The 17013-nt window shown below is 41.7% G+C and overlaps 1 protein-coding gene across 1 annotated transcript in view; it reads right to left on the reverse strand.

Annotated features, from left to right (window-relative positions):
- The window catches only part of LOC144766598 (killer cell lectin-like receptor subfamily B member 1B allele B), a 76265-nt gene extending 59582 nt beyond the window's left edge, over positions 1-16683 (reverse strand). Inside the window, exons 1-3 of the mRNA XM_078650391.1 lie at positions 16527-16683; positions 7109-7210; positions 4227-4280 (exon numbers count right to left, since the gene is read on the reverse strand). Of these exons, the coding sequence (XP_078506517.1) occupies positions 4227-4280; positions 7109-7210; positions 16527-16614 (244 nt within the window). The 5' untranslated portion in view covers positions 16615-16683. The remainder of the gene's footprint in view (positions 1-4226; positions 4281-7108; positions 7211-16526) is intronic.
- Between the last annotated feature and the right edge of the window lie 330 nt (positions 16684-17013).

Genomic DNA, 17013 nt, shown 5'->3' on the forward strand with positions numbered 1-17013 from the left:
GAGCGGCGGCTGAGGTAAGGCTCCGGGCAGGTGGGGGTCGGGGTGGCTTGACAATGTCGGGGCGGGCGGGGGGCCGGGCTGCTGCACAATGTTGGGGCGGGCGGGGGTTGGGGAAGCCTGATTGCTCCCGGACAAGGTCAGGACGGGCTGCTAGTATATATATAAAGAAGCAAAATTGAAAATTGAAAATGTTAACGTGTAAATATCAAGAAATGTGAAATTAGAGGCTAAAAATTAAGTTGGTACCCTCAACTGATTGCATTAAACAGAGTCTATTATGGTTGACGAGCGGCCTCAATTACATTTAGAAAAGGTGCAACCTTCCCATTAAATTAAAAATTTTGATTTTTAAGAATATTTTTGAATTAAATAAAATAGATCATCATATTTGTATTTGTTTTAAGAATGCTTGTTTTGGTATTTATGTGCATTGTTTTGCAGTTCAAATCATCGAAATTGCCTAGGCCGCGGTCCCAGTATTGCAATGATAACTTAGTGGGGGTTCCAGCATTGATTCTGTGATGGGTTCCATTAATGATTGAGTAGGGGTCCACAGAAGTTAAAAAGTTTAGAACTACTTTTCTAAATTAATTTTGCTTCTACTAACTGTGGTGAGAATCCTATCTGTTGGAGGTAATACTACTTCCAAACAAAAAAGTGTAGTTTAGGTTTATTGTGCCAAATATGATAATATGTTACAGTTATTGCATTCATTTACTTTTCCTTGTAGTTGTTTTTTTAACAGTTTAACAGGTGTTAATTCAGAAGACTATGAGCACTTTTCTAATGAGCTGTTGACTCTAGGTATATTTCTAACAGGTGATGGGGGTTGTTGTATATGGAGTGTGAGTGAGGGGTGATGCCCGGTGAGTGTGAAATATTTGATATGTATACTGAGTGTGTGCTACGAGACAAGTGTACAACAAAATTGCATTTGGACATGTTCTGTTAATTTAAAATAAAATAGGAATTACTAAACATCACAGATGTGTTAGTTTGGGCCATGTTGGGAGACATGTCTACAGAGACTCAGTGTTAAATTCAGAGAGCCCAGGACATCTACCTTTAACCCCTTCGCTGCGGGGGCGGGGGGGAGGGGGCCACGCGCGGCGCCGGCATGCAGCGCAGCTGCCCTCATGACAAGCTCAGCTCGTCACAGCCGCACCCGTTTTTGGAACGTTCAGCACAGCGGGGAAATTAGCCCCGCGTGCGAACGTTTCAATGGCCGTGACGAGCTGAGCTCGTCAGCAGCACCCATGAGGTTAATGCCTTACCCCCATGTCAGGTCAGCTGATACATTTCATTTACTTTCCAAGAAGGGTATCAAGCTTAGAGGTGGGCGAGGCACTGAAAGCTCGAGCCAGGCTTGAACCTGAAGCCGGGCTCCGGCTCAGCTGGGGGTCCTGTTGGAACCTCAAGCCCATAACGAGCTAAGCTTTCATGTTGCTTCTGCTTCGCTTCCTCTTTGTGGTGCTTCACCCAGAGCTGGTGAGTATGAAACTTGGGAACCAAGTCGAGTCTCCGCTTCAGATCATTCTGGGCAAATCATGTTATCTCCCCTTGCCTATAACCTTTTCGATGCTGATGACGGAACCGCTCCTTCATCAGCCGCGGTGGCGCTGTGCTGATGACGGAGCGGGGTTCGTCATGGTCCGCCCAACGCGCCTGCGCAGCGCTGATTTCGCGCATGCACGGCGCGTTCTATTGAGCGGGCGGGGCCATGACGGAACGGCTCCGTCATGAGCACAGCTCAACCGAGGCTGGTTACGGAGCGGTTCCGTGACCAGCATGGGCGCGCCGTGCACCCCCCCCGCCCCATTAGCGCTGTGGCGGAATAGCCACCGCAGCAAAGGTGATAAATAATGCATGTTACCTTGTGCAATGTCACTGGTGCTCATGTAAAATGTTCCAATACCTTCTGGTTGAGTTTGCGCTATATTTTAAACACTGCAGAATAATGCACTGAAATGTAAAAACAAAGGGGGCATATATATATAAGGGGATAATGCCACCAAACCATCCCTTTTAGCGACATTCTGGTGGTGCTATTCCATTCTCCATATTAACAAAGCGGCGTTAAGCCACTTTTTGAGGCTTAACGTCGCCTTCTAAATATAGACCCTTTACACAAATCATCTAGCGTGAAAGGGGCGTGCAGTGGTTGTTGCTGTGGACATTCCACTGCAACACGCATTGCTTTTTTACGCTGCCCCACATTTACAAGGAGGTGTAAATCTGAGGCAGTGACAAAAACCAATGCCAGGAAAGGGCAGGCGTTAGAACGGCGAAACGAGGAAAATTACTTTTATTTCTCCTCTTTTTTGCTTTTTCTATGTGTGCTGGAGTCTGCAACACACATAGAAAGAGCAAATCCCCGTTAATGATTGTTTATGTGCAGGACGGTGTCCCTTCATGCGCATTAACAATCATTAAATAATGACGGTTTGTTGCTTCCATGTGTGCTGCATTCTGCTGCTCACCTAGACATAACAAATCGCCATTATGGATTGGGTGAGACACCTTCCTGCACATAAACAATCATTCCCTGCAACGAGGCACCCTTGCCTCTGCCTTGCACTATTATCCAAGGGTGCCTGCGTTGGCACTAGGCAGCTAATTCTAGTGCCAGTGCTAGGGAAAACAAAGGGGTGTGCCGTATTGTTGTAAATACTGACATGCTTGCGTGTTGGAAATGTCAGAGCGCTGTGCTGCCAAATTTTGCGCAGCTCCACACCTCGTTGTAAATATGCCCAAAGGCCTCAACATAACGAAAGACAAATAGATACCCATTTACTGGCTGATTTGTACAGAGTGAAACAGAAAACCTGGATACATTGCAACATGCATTGTGTGATCTAAGGCAAATAGTTTATTTCACCTAATCTCTTTTTTTCCATTATCATGCATGTATGAAAGCACTTTCGAAGATGTGAGTTCAGACAATCACATTTAATAAACACTTCTCAGTTCAGTGCTATAACGTGCCCTATTAATGTCAAAACTTTCATATGCTACAAAAAGACACTGGGCCCCATTCACAGAACAAACTTAAGACAAAATCCTAAACGTACTACTTTTGGTATTCACAGAAGGCATTTAGTAGTCTTAAATTAGGATTTTGTCTTAAATTAGGATTTTGTCTTAAATTTGGATTTTTTCTTAAATTAGGATTTTGTCTTAAATTAAACTTAAATTTGTTTTAAGTTTAATTTAAGACAACATCCTAATTTAAGACAAAATCCTAATTTAGGACAAAATCCTAATTTAGGACAAAATCCTAACTTAAGACAAAATCCTAACTAAAGACAAAATCCTAACTTAAGACTACTAAATGCCTTCTGTGAATACCAAAAGTAGTAAGTTTAGGATTTTGTCTTAAGTTAGTTATGTGAATTGGGCCCACTTTTTTTTAACTTTGAAGATTTTACGTGATTTGTTGTATGATTTTTATAACATATTTTCAGAGGGTTGGCTCGAGCACGGGCTCTAAGATTTGAGCCAGACCCATGGCTCGGCTCAGGCTCGGCTCTCCCTGTTAATTTGTTGGCTCACCCACCTCCAAACAGAAGCTGTCACAAAGGTTTTTGTGGGCGGTCAGGCGGAAACCAATAGACGTGGGAAGGCTTTAACCCCTTCGCAGCGGGGGTAATTCCCCCGCTGTGCTGGGGGGATGGGGGACGCGCACAGCAACCCGGTGCTCGGGACGAGCTCAGCTCGTTATGCAGCACGGTTGCCATGTGCTCATGACGAGCTGAGCTCGTCACAACCACAACCGTTTCTGTGGAATGCTCGCACAGCAGGGGAATTAGCCCCGCGTGCGAGTGTTGCGGCCGTTATAACGAGCTCAGCTCGTCATGAGCACACGGCCACCGTGTCTCATCACGAGCTGAGCTCGTCATGAGCACCCATGTGGTTAAAACAGACATGTGTTTCTTTTTCACGGTTGGTATTTTCTTTATTAGCAGACGCTGTCCAGGACACACGTCATGTTGGGGTCATTTCTCGCTGTATCTGTAGGAGACCCCATCATGGCGGGCACTGTACACTGGACAGTTTTTTGTGTTTGGTTGCAATGGACCAATGAAAAAACGAATCTGCTTCTCTGAGAACAGGGCCTCGCTAAGTGTAGATTCATAAGCTTTGTGAGAGCTATCAATTCGCATGACTGTGGCAAGGAACACATAATACTAACATAGAAATATTATAAAACATAATTTTGTGTTTACCTGGAGGTGTGGCACAATCGATTCCTGAGGTGTTTTTGACTTCCGTCCTAAGGGCTGGTACAAAACAAGACAGGTAAGTGAGAAGGGAAGCTTGAGGGAGGAATCAAGTCTGATTGGGTCATAGCTAGGGGTGCAAGAGGATTGAACCTAGAGTTAGTTTTCAGTCACTATTTGTGAGTGCAACTGTCCTGCAAGGAGGCGGGTTGGAAGGCCTCAGCATTGCAGTTGAGCAGTTTTGGAACACAGTGGGGCAGATTTACAAGCCCCATACGACACTTTTGCGCAGCCGTTGCGTCACTTCTGTGACGCAGAAGCGGCGCAAAGCCAGCACCATGCTGCGGGGTATTTATGACGTGAAGCATCTAGGGAGATGCGTCACGTTGTAAAGCCCTGCGCCACATGAAACCTGCGTCAGATGCCAGTGAGATTATTTTACAAATAGATGGTAATGGAGACCCTGCATGTGCATACCTTCTATCAGAGCGAAAAGTAGTGGCCTACTAGATGTCTACTAAATGCTTGAAGCTGAATTCTGATAAGACTGAGGTGCTCATCCTAGGAGGTCCATCTTTTCTTTGGACTGATAATAGGTGGGAGGCCTAACTTGGTTCACATCCCTCCCCAATGCACGGTGTTTGAAATCTGGGAGACATTCTGGATGACATCTTATCATTTACCCCACAAATCAATGCTATTACTGCTTCCTTTGTTCATCAAATTAAGATCCTGGGAGAACTTTAGCCTTTTTATTCCTACCTCGACCCACTTCCTGACTCTTGCTTAGGTTATGCTTATGCTCTGTACTCGGTCTATCTGACTACCAACTTCATCGACTCCCATTGGTTCAAAAAAGTGCTTGCAGGCTCCCTTGTCATGCTCACATTTGAAACCATTTGCGCTTACTTCATTGGTTGCCAATGAGGAAGGAGGTCATCTTTAAAAGTCTTTGCATCGCTTTAAATCTCTAGACAATCTTCGCCCTGCATTCATAATTCAATTGTTCACACGCTAATCTCCTCCAAGAACTGCGCTGTCTGCCTCGGCTTATCTTCTTCATATCCCTACGATCAAAAATTCTTGTCAATGGGGGTATACATTTGCTTTCCAGGTACCTACCAAGTGGAACAGCTCCCTCTTTATCACGGAAGCCAGATTTAGCAGTCAGTCTTTGGAATCAACTAAATATCTGTGTTTTTTACTCAGTAGCCTTTTTCTACATTTTAAGTCTTTGGGCCATATGTATCAACATACCCTTTTGCGATTTCTTAATAGCGATTTTTAAGGAATCGCTATTTAGAAATCGCAAAATGGCATGTATGTAGAAATTCGCATTTTTTTAGCGATTTCTTAAAATTCCTTAATTGCGATTAGAAAATTGCTAATCGCAATTAAGGAATTATTTCCCATTCATTTCTATGGGCCAAGAGGCCCACAGGAATGAATGTGAAATTATTCTCAATTTGCAATTCGCAATTTGCTAATCGTAAATTGAGAATAATTTCAAGGGTGCAGCCCTGAAATAAGCATGGGTGCACATGTGGTGCACATACATGCCCTAAGGGTATGTATGTGCTGTACATGGCACTTTGAAAAATGCTGAAATGTGCATTTTTCAAAGAAATCGCAACTTACCACCAACTAGTAGTTGGTGGTAATTAGCGATTCCTTAAGGGCATTTTGCAAATTTTTTGGGCTTCATACATTGCATTTAAGGAATCGCAAAACTTGTGCTCCCTATATTAAGGATTCAGTAATGTACCGAATCGGTATTTAAACTACCGTTCGGTAAATTACAGATTCCTTAAAACTGCCTCCTGCATCTCAAACCCTAAATACCGGTCGGTAACGGCCGAAATTCGGTCATTTCGGCCGCTACCGACCGGTATTGGGCTACCTACATCTGGCCCTAAGATCCCATTTGTATTGAACAATGATGAAAAACTCTTTGTACACCTTTCAGGAGTATTGTGACATTAGGAAAACTGTCCTTGGGGTGTTTGAATGAGGACTAGGACATTAGTGATAAAAAAAATATCATATTATTCCAATTTAGATAGTTCTTGTAACATAAAGACAGGATGGTTATGATGCAAGGTCTAAATGATTGATATTGTATTGATGATGAACAAACTAGAACATTGCAGAATAACTTAAGGACCGGTTTAAAAATTATTAAGACATGTTGAGTGGCTAAGAGTACTATACTTTTATGATATGTTACACTCTGGAGATAACCAAGGTTAACAGTGCACAAGAGTCTGACAAACTTATCGACAACACAAAGTGCAATTGTCACATATCATAATCTGATGAGATTTAATGCGATATATGTAATAAGGCACAGGATAGGCTGACAATATAGTTGAGTATACGCTGAGATATAACTATAACAACACATTGCAATCTGGTGAGAGGTCACATTATACTATATGTAATAGTCTGTAATGATTTTTAAGAATTCTGAAGGAACCATCTTGGTCATTGGTAAATGCATTGTATTGAATATAATGATTATACTACACTGTTATTGCTACCAAGAACCCAGTAAGGTAGATGTTTGGTGATTAGGGGCTTTACTTTGTTCAAGTTGTACATTTGTTTGGTATATTGATTTTATTGTTTTACTACATATCCCAGAATGCCTCATATTATGCAGTATGGGCGGTATATATAAATATAGAAATTAACAAAGGAGTCACCAACCTTGAGAAAGACCAGCAAGGTCGAAGTGCGTTGGTACGCTTGTTTGGGATGAAGATGATATATTACTGACAATACAGGTCATGGAATGTAGTGTCTTTTTCTTTCTGCACCCTTTGTGTGTAGACAATTTCACCGAGAATAACAAGAAGCAATGGCAAAGCCAATAGATCTGCACTTACCCCAAGCAACAAATCCTATAAAACCAACAAAAACCACCATGATATGTAGTACTCCGCTGATCCTTAGCAAAGGTCTGTGCCATGGGGGACATGGCTGTCGCTCTGTGAAATTCAAAGTTTGACATAACAACACATCAGTATTTGAAACATATGTACAAATGCATCTCAGCTATTTTGCAAGTTTTTGCTGAAGCACCGCAATGAACGAGCTGTAGCCAGCTCAATTGTTCAGTTTTTGATTATTTCGGATGTATGTTTAGACATGCAAGGTTTTTTTAAAGATAGTCCACAGGAAATATTCAATTGAATCAATAATGGCTGCCTATTAAGACCATTGCCCTTAAATAGTCAGCAAATGTACAACAAAGAATTGATTTAAAAGCCACAATATTTTATAGAACTTGTGGGCAAGGATTTGTTGGAGCGTCAGGCAAAATAACCAGTGGTTAATTTGAGCCAGTGGTGTACAGCTCAGCATAGGCACTTTATTGTCAACAATGGCACTTGTGACAGCCTGCCACACAGTGGCACTGTCTGACTAACTTAGAGATGACCACAACAACAGTCAGTTTTTAATTTAATTGACATTCAAAATGACTATCACCTTCTGCCCGCCCACACCATTGTTATAGCTTTGGGGGCCTGTAATAGTCAGAACTGACACTTGTGGGAGTGTGATGGTTAGTAGTTGTGTTGTTACTATTATTGGCAGCATTGCAGGGACAATGTGTGGGGCATGCTGAAGTAGCCTCCTGACGAGAGCACTGGCAGTATTTTATTTTACAAATTAAGCACGGAAAATCACATTTTATTTTCTGGATGGCAACCCTTTCCTAAAAACAATTACTTTTGTTGCACCCTTGTAGCCTCTTTTGGTCTTTTGTAGTGGCATTTGTATGGTACCTGGATGAGATTTATAGGAAAGTTGGTGTTTTGAGATGTGCCAGTATCCATAGAAGCTGGTGCCTGATGTATGTGAATGCAGGTACATAACAATTTGAAAGAAACATTTGAAAGGAAATGTAATTTTACCAAATAAAAATTACATTAAAATAAAACCTAGAATAACTAAACAACATTATTTTACCGTATGTTGAAATCAGAAAGTATGTAAAATCTGTAATTTAGTATATGTTAACAATTGGAAACAGCAACATAGCCTAGATTTAGAAATATACCAATTTAAACTACAATTACAAAAATGCATGTTTCTCTTCCATGCTTTTCTAATGAAATTGTTCTTCTATCTCACAGACTCAGTCAGAGAATGAGGCACCCATTCACAAACCCACTCAGACATGGATGCACCCACTCAGAGACCCAGTGACACACTCACACACCCACTTACAGATCTACTCAGACACTTATGCACCCAGTCAACGACTTACTCAGAGACTCCCACACACAATCACAGACCCACCCTGACTCTCATGCACCCACTCACAGACTCACTGAGAGACTTATATTCGTACTCACAGACCCAATCAGAGACTCAGGCACTTTTCGTTCCCATTCACAGATCTACTCAGACACTCATGCACCCAGTCTCAGACCCACTCAAAGACGTATGCACCCTCTTACTGACCCACTCAGACACTGATGCTCTCACTCAGAGACCCACTCAGATACTTATGCATCCACTCACAGATCTACTTAGACACGCATGCCAACACTCAGAGGCTCACTGAGAGACACATGTGTCAAGTGACAGAGCCTGTCAGAGACTCAGACAGCCACTGAAAGACCCCCACAGACTCTGATGCACCCACTCACACACCGAGTGAGGCACTTATGCAGCCACTCCCAGACCCACTCAGACACTCACACACCTACTGACAGACCCATTGTGACACTCTCACCCTTACTTACAAACTCACTCAGGCACTCATGCACTCACTCACACATTCACTCTCAAAGATGTACTTGTTAAACTTAGGAAATAAAATGAAAAAACGTTACAAATTAATTAAAAAAAACAAAGGTTACAGGGACGTTATAGTTAGAAAATGGAATTTAAAAACCTTAAAAACTCACTAAAAAATAAAGGTTACAGATATGTTAAATTTAGGTTCACATTTCACTTTGACAAAACCAGAGAAATTAAGCAGGTATAGTTACCTCAGCTAACTACAACTTATACCCTCGCAATGCACTGCTTATGACATCACATATTACATCAATCGTGACATGGTCAGTGACATCACTGATGACATTGCAAATTACATCACTGACGATATCACTGATCACATTATCCACAGAACCACTCACACACCACTCACACCTCCATACAACCTCTCATACACCCAGTCACACACCCACACAATCACACACATAACCCTTCACAGACCTATAGAAGTACTACCACAACCACTCACTGGTCCATGGAGCCACTAACACACCCATGTAGTCACCTATACAGCCACTCACACACCAACTCACTCATTCATGCAGCCTCTCAACACAGCCACCCACTCGCCCATACAAGCACTCACACACTCACTCACACACCACACAACCACTTACGTACCCATTCACACATCCATACAAGCACTCCCACATCCACTCACTCTCCCATACAGCCCATTCGCACACACTCACGCTCCAATACAGCCACTCACAAACCAACTCACTTAAACAAACCCCCACTCAAACAGCCACTCAATCCTCCATACAGTAACTTAGACACCCAGTCACTTACTCATACAACCATACAGACCCTCACTCACTCACCCATACAGTAACATACATACCCATTCACCCACCCATGCAACCTCTCACACAGCCGCTCACTCACCCATAAAGCCAATCACACAGCCCTTCACTCACCCACACAGCTACACACATACCAACATATACACCCATACAGCCACTCACACACCCAAACAGTCAAACAAAGTGATGGACATAACATCTCATTTTACGTTAAAAAACAACCTTAGAAATTCACTGAAAAAACAAAGGTTAAGGTGGGGTTATGGTTAAGTGAAAACGTCAGTTAAAATACAATATTAAAGCACTGAAATTCACCAGTTATACTTTACTGAGGTACCTATCGCACGAGCCCCTGCCTTGCACTACTTACGACCTCACATATTTCATCTCTCATAAGATGTTCTTATGACCGCATATATTTCATCACTCATGATATGTTCAGTGTTCAACAAATGTTTTCTCTTTGCCTAAAATACTCTGTGTTAATGGAAATGTGACTCATATGTTATGCAGGCAGCCCGAGTTTTACCAATATTGTATCAAAACTGTATGGCAATGTGTGTCAATCCGAACACATTGAATTTGATATTTAATTTACAGCCAGTACATGTCATTATTCAAGGTTTCTAAGCAATAGAATGACAAATCACACAAAATGTATGTGTAATTATATTTCAAATGTTGGGAATATAGCTTATATTGGAGATAAAAAATGAGAGACCATCAGAAGGGCAATGTAATGTAATGTAATGTAATGAACACTTATATAGCGCTCCTATCACTCCAAGGAGTATCTTGGAGCTCAACCAACCCAGATGAAATAGATTGGAGGGAAGAAGACAGCTCGGTGGAACATACTTTACACTAGTAGTCTGCAAGCGGCATCTGTGAGGGAAAACACCCAAGTTTTTAGGGCTTTCCTAAACTGGTTTTCATGGGACAATGAACGAAGGTACGGCGGAAGCTTGTTCCAGGCCTTAGCACCCAGAACAAAAAGAGATTTCCCTCCTTTAGTTGCCAGACTAAATCTGGGGGTTATTAGCAGGTTCTGACTAGCAGACCTCAAACAGCGGGTAGGATGGTACCGTTTAAAGCCATTGGACAAATATTTGGGCCCTTGCTGTTGAAAGGCTCTGAAAGTAATCAGAAGAATGTTAAATAGGATCCTTTTGCCAATTGGTAACCAATGAAGCGCATTAAGCGCGGCCGAAGCAGATGACTTGCGGGGCCAACGTAGCACCAGCCGGGCAGTTGCATGCTGGACCATCTGTAGCCTGTGGAGTACGGACTTATTAGCTCCAGCATATAGGCCATTGCAGTAGTCCAGCCTCGAGGTTATTAAGGCGACTGCAACCGTTTTCCTGGCTGACAGAGGGAGAAGGTCAAAGAACTTCCTCAGAGATTTGATTAAGTGAAAACACATACCAGCTACGGCCACCGCTTGCTGTTTAAAAGTCATTTGGTCATCAAATTTGATGCCCAAGTTTCGGGCAGACGAGATGGTATTAGGGGGGGCTTCAGCATCATCAGGCCACCAGTGTTTCGGGGAAAACAGATTTTGCTTGCCGAACGGCAGGATTTCCGTCTTGCCGGAGTTGCATTTGAGATGATTGCTGGTCATCCATTCAAACGTGGCCGTCAAGCAATTTTTCAGGTTTTCCTCGGCACCAGGCAGTTCCCTATCCAGCACCAGAATGAGCTGCGAGTCATCAGCATATGATATTGTGCTAATCTGAAATGACGCAATTAGCTCAATCAGGGGTACCATGTATAGATTGAACAGTACAGGGCTTAACCTAGAGCCCTGAGGGACCCCAGAGCTGATGACTTTAGCTTCAGACTGGAATGGGCCCAAAACTGTGACTTGGCGTCTGTTGTTAAGAAAATTTCTGAACCAAGCCAGAGCCACCCCTCCTATTCCTGCGGTAGCCAGCCGGTCCACTAAGATGGTATGTGAGACCGTGTCGAAGGCTGCCGACAGGTCAAGTAAAATCAGGACAGCCTTCTTTCCCTGGTCCATGGCCATTCGTAGGGTCTCTGCTGTGAACAGCAGGGCAGACTCGGTGGAATGTTTCGACCGAAACCCTGACTGGTTTGAGTGTAAGATATTATTCTCCTCCAGAAAGTTCGTGAGTTGGCTATTAACGAACTTTTCCGCCAGTTTGAACACCAGTGGGAGCAGGGAGATAGGACGCAGGTTGGAGAGGGTGGTCGGGTCAGATAGGGCCTTTTTCTGGAGAGGCTTGACTGCTGCAAGCTTCCAATGAAAATGAAGATTGAAAAGTTTCGTCACTATGAAAAAAAGTGACAGAGTGGTACCTCTATCACAAATCCAGAAAACACTAAACTCTTTTTACAATATTTATAAATGGGAAATGCATTACATTGGTAACAAAAATGTAATGTAAATATAATAGCTTCCCTGTGCCTTTTGGATTAATTTGTGTGTCTGTGGTAATTAAGGATGCATTCATATAACAAACATTCAAGGTGGAAAGACCAAATGGTGTAGATTCTAAAGGGGTTCTTGGGATAAATATTTTTTTGAATTAGTACAGGTTATCTCGGTCAAAAGTAAATTAAAAAAAAAATGTATGTATGTGGATATGAAATTAGTGTTCTTGAAAATTGAAGTATTAATACTGATAAAGGTGACAATCTTTTATAGTACTTATATACTTATGTGAGATAGCTTTTATTGTAGCACTGCCACAGTGTTTCAGATTTTAATTGAGATTAATTTGCCCAGGTGAGGTGGATAATACATTCTAAGTGATATGCACATGCAAATAGTATCCTATCCTTAATATCGACTAACAACATATTGTCTAGGTAAGTACATGTGGAATTGTAAATCTATACTTCTATCTATATATTTATGTTCCTACAATGTTGGTAGCCCATATTGTGGATACAAGATTTAAGTATGTTGATATTTATGACATTGATATAGCTCGATGTAGTAATATACAACCTATTGCATAAAATATAAAAATAAATGTCACCGTTTGGCTCTAAATAACAATGTAAAAAATTAATAAGAAATCAAGGACACCCTCTTTAATTCTACTAGATTAAATATCATCTATCGCCTAGAAAGAGTCATCCACATGTTTGTCAATCACAACACGGATCACTTCACCTCATAGCTCACTTTGTCCTTAAACAATCACATTTTGTTGATGATTTCAACTTTCATCAGGGAATCCCTAAAGGTCTCTCATGCACTGATCTCCTTCTTTCTACTCGATCATGGCCTGATTCAACATTCCCTTAAAATGCATGTATCAAAGCTGCTACCTTGGATTGATAATCGCCAAAAAAGACTCTATGTGTTGATGGCCCTCTGAGATGGACTCATTAGATCATTATGAAATCCCATTCTGTCTGTCGTTAGTCAAAACCTCAAACATTGGCCAGGACCTAGAACCCTGTTAAAGACCTATATAACTCCAAGCATAATGAGCCTGCTACTTGTTTTTAATACTGTATCCCTCACAGCATGACCAGGATTCTAAGCACCTTTGCCCTGCTCATGGAGACTAGAACCAAGAGCAAAGTGTGCGTCCATTGGCTTGCCAGGGTGCCAATCAAGGAAATTTCATGGACTAACCACATTTCACTCCACGGTGATAAGAATTGAGGATAATCTACAATAATGGAGAATGCCATTGGATAAAATCCAATCTCCAGGGACATGCGTTCGGTGATCCTGATTCTGTAAGTCAGGACCAGGGAGTTTCCACTCACAGATCAATTTTTCATTGAGACGCAAGCTCCACATTTGAGCTCTAAAAACTTTATTATGCATAAAGGCAGCAAATCAAACTTCCTTAAACAATCATAATAAACCAAGAGCTGGGATTTGATCAGATCTACATTGCATATCTTAAATTCTGACAAAAAGGGGAAGCTTCTGACCTTTATGCATGAGTTTATTTATGTGCAGCATATTACTGTTATTGAGTACATTTGTTCCCAGTGGTGGGTGGTGGGAGTTCCAGGTCTGCAATGCCCTGCAATGTTGGCCCTTTGACTAAATGGGCTATAACATCCAGTTTAGCTACTAACTTATGTCAATTCTCAAAATCAAATTTAAAACTAATCATGACTTCTTTCCCCAGGGCAGCCATTTCAGGAGCAAACATTTGCCAACATGTCCAGTTAGTAATCGGCCTAAAAATGTCAATTTATCGAGGGGAAAGATTCAAAATAGCAATACATGGGGTAATTCACCATTTCTCAAGGGCAGATCAGGGTGCGACTCAAAATACCACATTATAATCAATATCCATATAATTCTGGTGTGGAAATACTACATCAGTATTCCTGAATCACAAGATATGAGGGTCCTAGTGTGCAACGTAATGCTTCACCGTAGTTCATTCCCACCCAAAATATAGATGATTTACTAAATCCCTTTCTTTATTGGGAAAAGAAACCCGAAAGTCCTAAAATTTATGGGACTGTGAGGGAAGCGAATTCTCCAAAGGCAAAGATATTTTCTATGTAGAGAAAAAATACTATTGCCCAAATATGATGGTATTTCCGTATACCTTTTTTGTCACTATGTACAGTTTTGCATGTGATGACTCTACCTATTCTCAGTTGGAAATTCATAAAGGTTTTCCAGGAGAGAGTCTGGAAACCAATTATTGTCTCATGTTCTCAAACTTCTTATGCTTCCTGTGGGAAACTATGTGAAATTCCAAAATAAGTAAATCAATACCGGTCTATGAGGTTGTAAACCTATAGGTATAGCTTTTCACATTCTGTGGCCAATGCAAGTATATGTCAATAAAGACAAAGAAGGTCCCCCCTAGTTTAATTTCAGGTCCAAGAGGAGGGGTCGAGCACCAGGCAAAAAACTGTAAGAAGACCTCCAGCTGACCTATATTACTTTTAAGAATAGCCAATGGCTTATGTGCACCCTACAAGGAGAAAGAATATTACTTTTCTATAGTGAAATCATATAGAAATGGCAATAGTTCTTAGAAAATATATATATATATTTTTTGTTATTTTGCATTTTCAAAAGGGATGAGAATTCATTTAAAAACATGTAAAATGCACAAGTGACAAAATTATCTAATGAAATTAATTTAAAAGAAATGTTTTGATATAAATAAACAAAAATATAAAGTCTAAGGCAAGTCAATTCATTATATTTACTATACCCCAACACACTCATGCATTACCACAACATACTCACTCCATACCATACCACTCATTCCACCTAACATCCATAATGTGAAATAAAAGTACAATTTAACAACACAAAGGGGGTCCGACAGTGAAAACAATAAACACATTTTTTTACATATACGTCATTTCGGGGCATATTACCAACAAGTAGCGATATTTATCGCTAAATAGGCTTAGCGACAAATTTTTCATTGCTGAACATCGCCAGAATTTATCGCTGAGAAAACTTGCTATTAGCAACGTTTATCTCCAAAGCGATACATTTTCCGGCGCTAGCGGCGAAATGCGTGAATATTGCTGAGAATACAGCGATATTCGCGCATTAGCGACTAAATGCTCTTAGCCATGTTATCCACCTCCCATTGGATAACATGGCTAAGAACTGGTCTAAGCAGGCGTTGGTTTTTGGCGATAGCGGAAATATTTCCATCGCCTGCCTTGCTAATAGGCGATAGCGACATTAGCCACTGCTTTCAGTCGCTAACAGGTTGGGTACGCCCACTTTGCATGTCATTAGCGATAAATATCGCTGACATGCAAAGCGGACCCCAAACCGCTCGTTATCGCCTAAAAGCTGTCTCTAACATTAGTTAGCGACAGCTTGCTAATAGAGCGATAGAATTATCGCCGCTTAGTGGCCGAAAACGGCCGCTAAACCGGCGATAATTGCCTATCGCCACCCTTGGTAATATGCCCCTATTTTCCTATATGTCTTCGCTGAGCGGATTCCCAAAGGAGGTTTATACACATATACGTGTTGATATCATGAGATTTTGCTATTTTTACTCAAGCAAGCAACATCTTGCAGCCTTTCCGCCCTTTATGGCTTATATCTTCCAACTGACGTGTCTCCCATAATTGCCAAAGTATTAAAGAAAACTACAGAAAGTTGACATAAGCAATGTTTGCAGACGCCCAATAAGCAAACTAAATACACAACATAATACATAAAGGAGTTGGTAACATGGATGAACTGTAAAAAAATAAAATAAAATAAAAATTAAAAGGGTTTTTAATGTATTTTAGCTTTAATTATGGAAATTGATTTTAAAACGAATAATGTAACTCTAGTATAACGCCTTATGGTTGTGAGAACTAAATAAAGTTTTCCTTGAACTGAACTGAACTAAATACAAAACACAAACTTCGACCACGGCCAGCTGCAATAAACCTGCAGGATTGAGAAGCAGTTGTCATGGTGATCTGCAGGAAGCCTTCAAGTTCTTCGACTCAGAAAATGCATTCTATCAGAGCACAGCCAATGGAACAGTATTCTGCAACCCTCATAAAACTCAATTAAAGTAACTGTGCTTGTCTTGTAACACCGTGGCCTGTTTGTGTGTGTTCATTTGTTCCACTGACTTTCTTGCAAAGCACAGACTGCGCCTTTAAGTCGGGTTCATGCTATACTATATGCAACCACAATTAAATGCAAACAAATAAAGACTACAACACAATTTCAGGGCACACACTTTCGGGGAAAAGCGCCTCCAGCACCTACTTGCTCTTCTAGCCGCTGGCCGCGGGGGGCCGCTGTGTGACGCTCCCCCTGGCACCCTGATGTCAGCGTAGACCACCTCCCCTGCCATGGCCAGCTCGAGCTGCAGACACACCTCCTGCCAAGAGTCGAAGTCACGTCTGCACCCGGGGACACCGACGACAGCGCTAGAAGGGCTCCGAGAAGAGGAAGCGCTACGCCCACTGGCGCCAATGTCATAGAAAAGTGTTACTTCCTCAACGAAGCGGGGACTTTGTTTATTTGTTACTTTATTCAGGGTGTTGCTGCAGCGCTCTCTTACCTGAGGTCAAGGAGGCGCTATACAAGACACACAAATCTGACTAGAGTAACAGGTTGTTTCAACAGGTAATCTCCTCACGTAAGGGAGTAGTGGCTAATGAGAGCGCACAAGCCTTTGAAGGCAGATTTTTATGTTTTATTTTTGTTTTTGATAAACGTAGTCTCAGGGCTTTAAGTGGGATGAAAAAAC

This window comes from Lissotriton helveticus, chromosome 7 (genome assembly GCF_964261635.1).
Source record: "Lissotriton helveticus chromosome 7, aLisHel1.1, whole genome shotgun sequence".
In the NCBI taxonomy this organism is placed as follows: domain Eukaryota; kingdom Metazoa; phylum Chordata; class Amphibia; order Caudata; family Salamandridae; genus Lissotriton; species Lissotriton helveticus.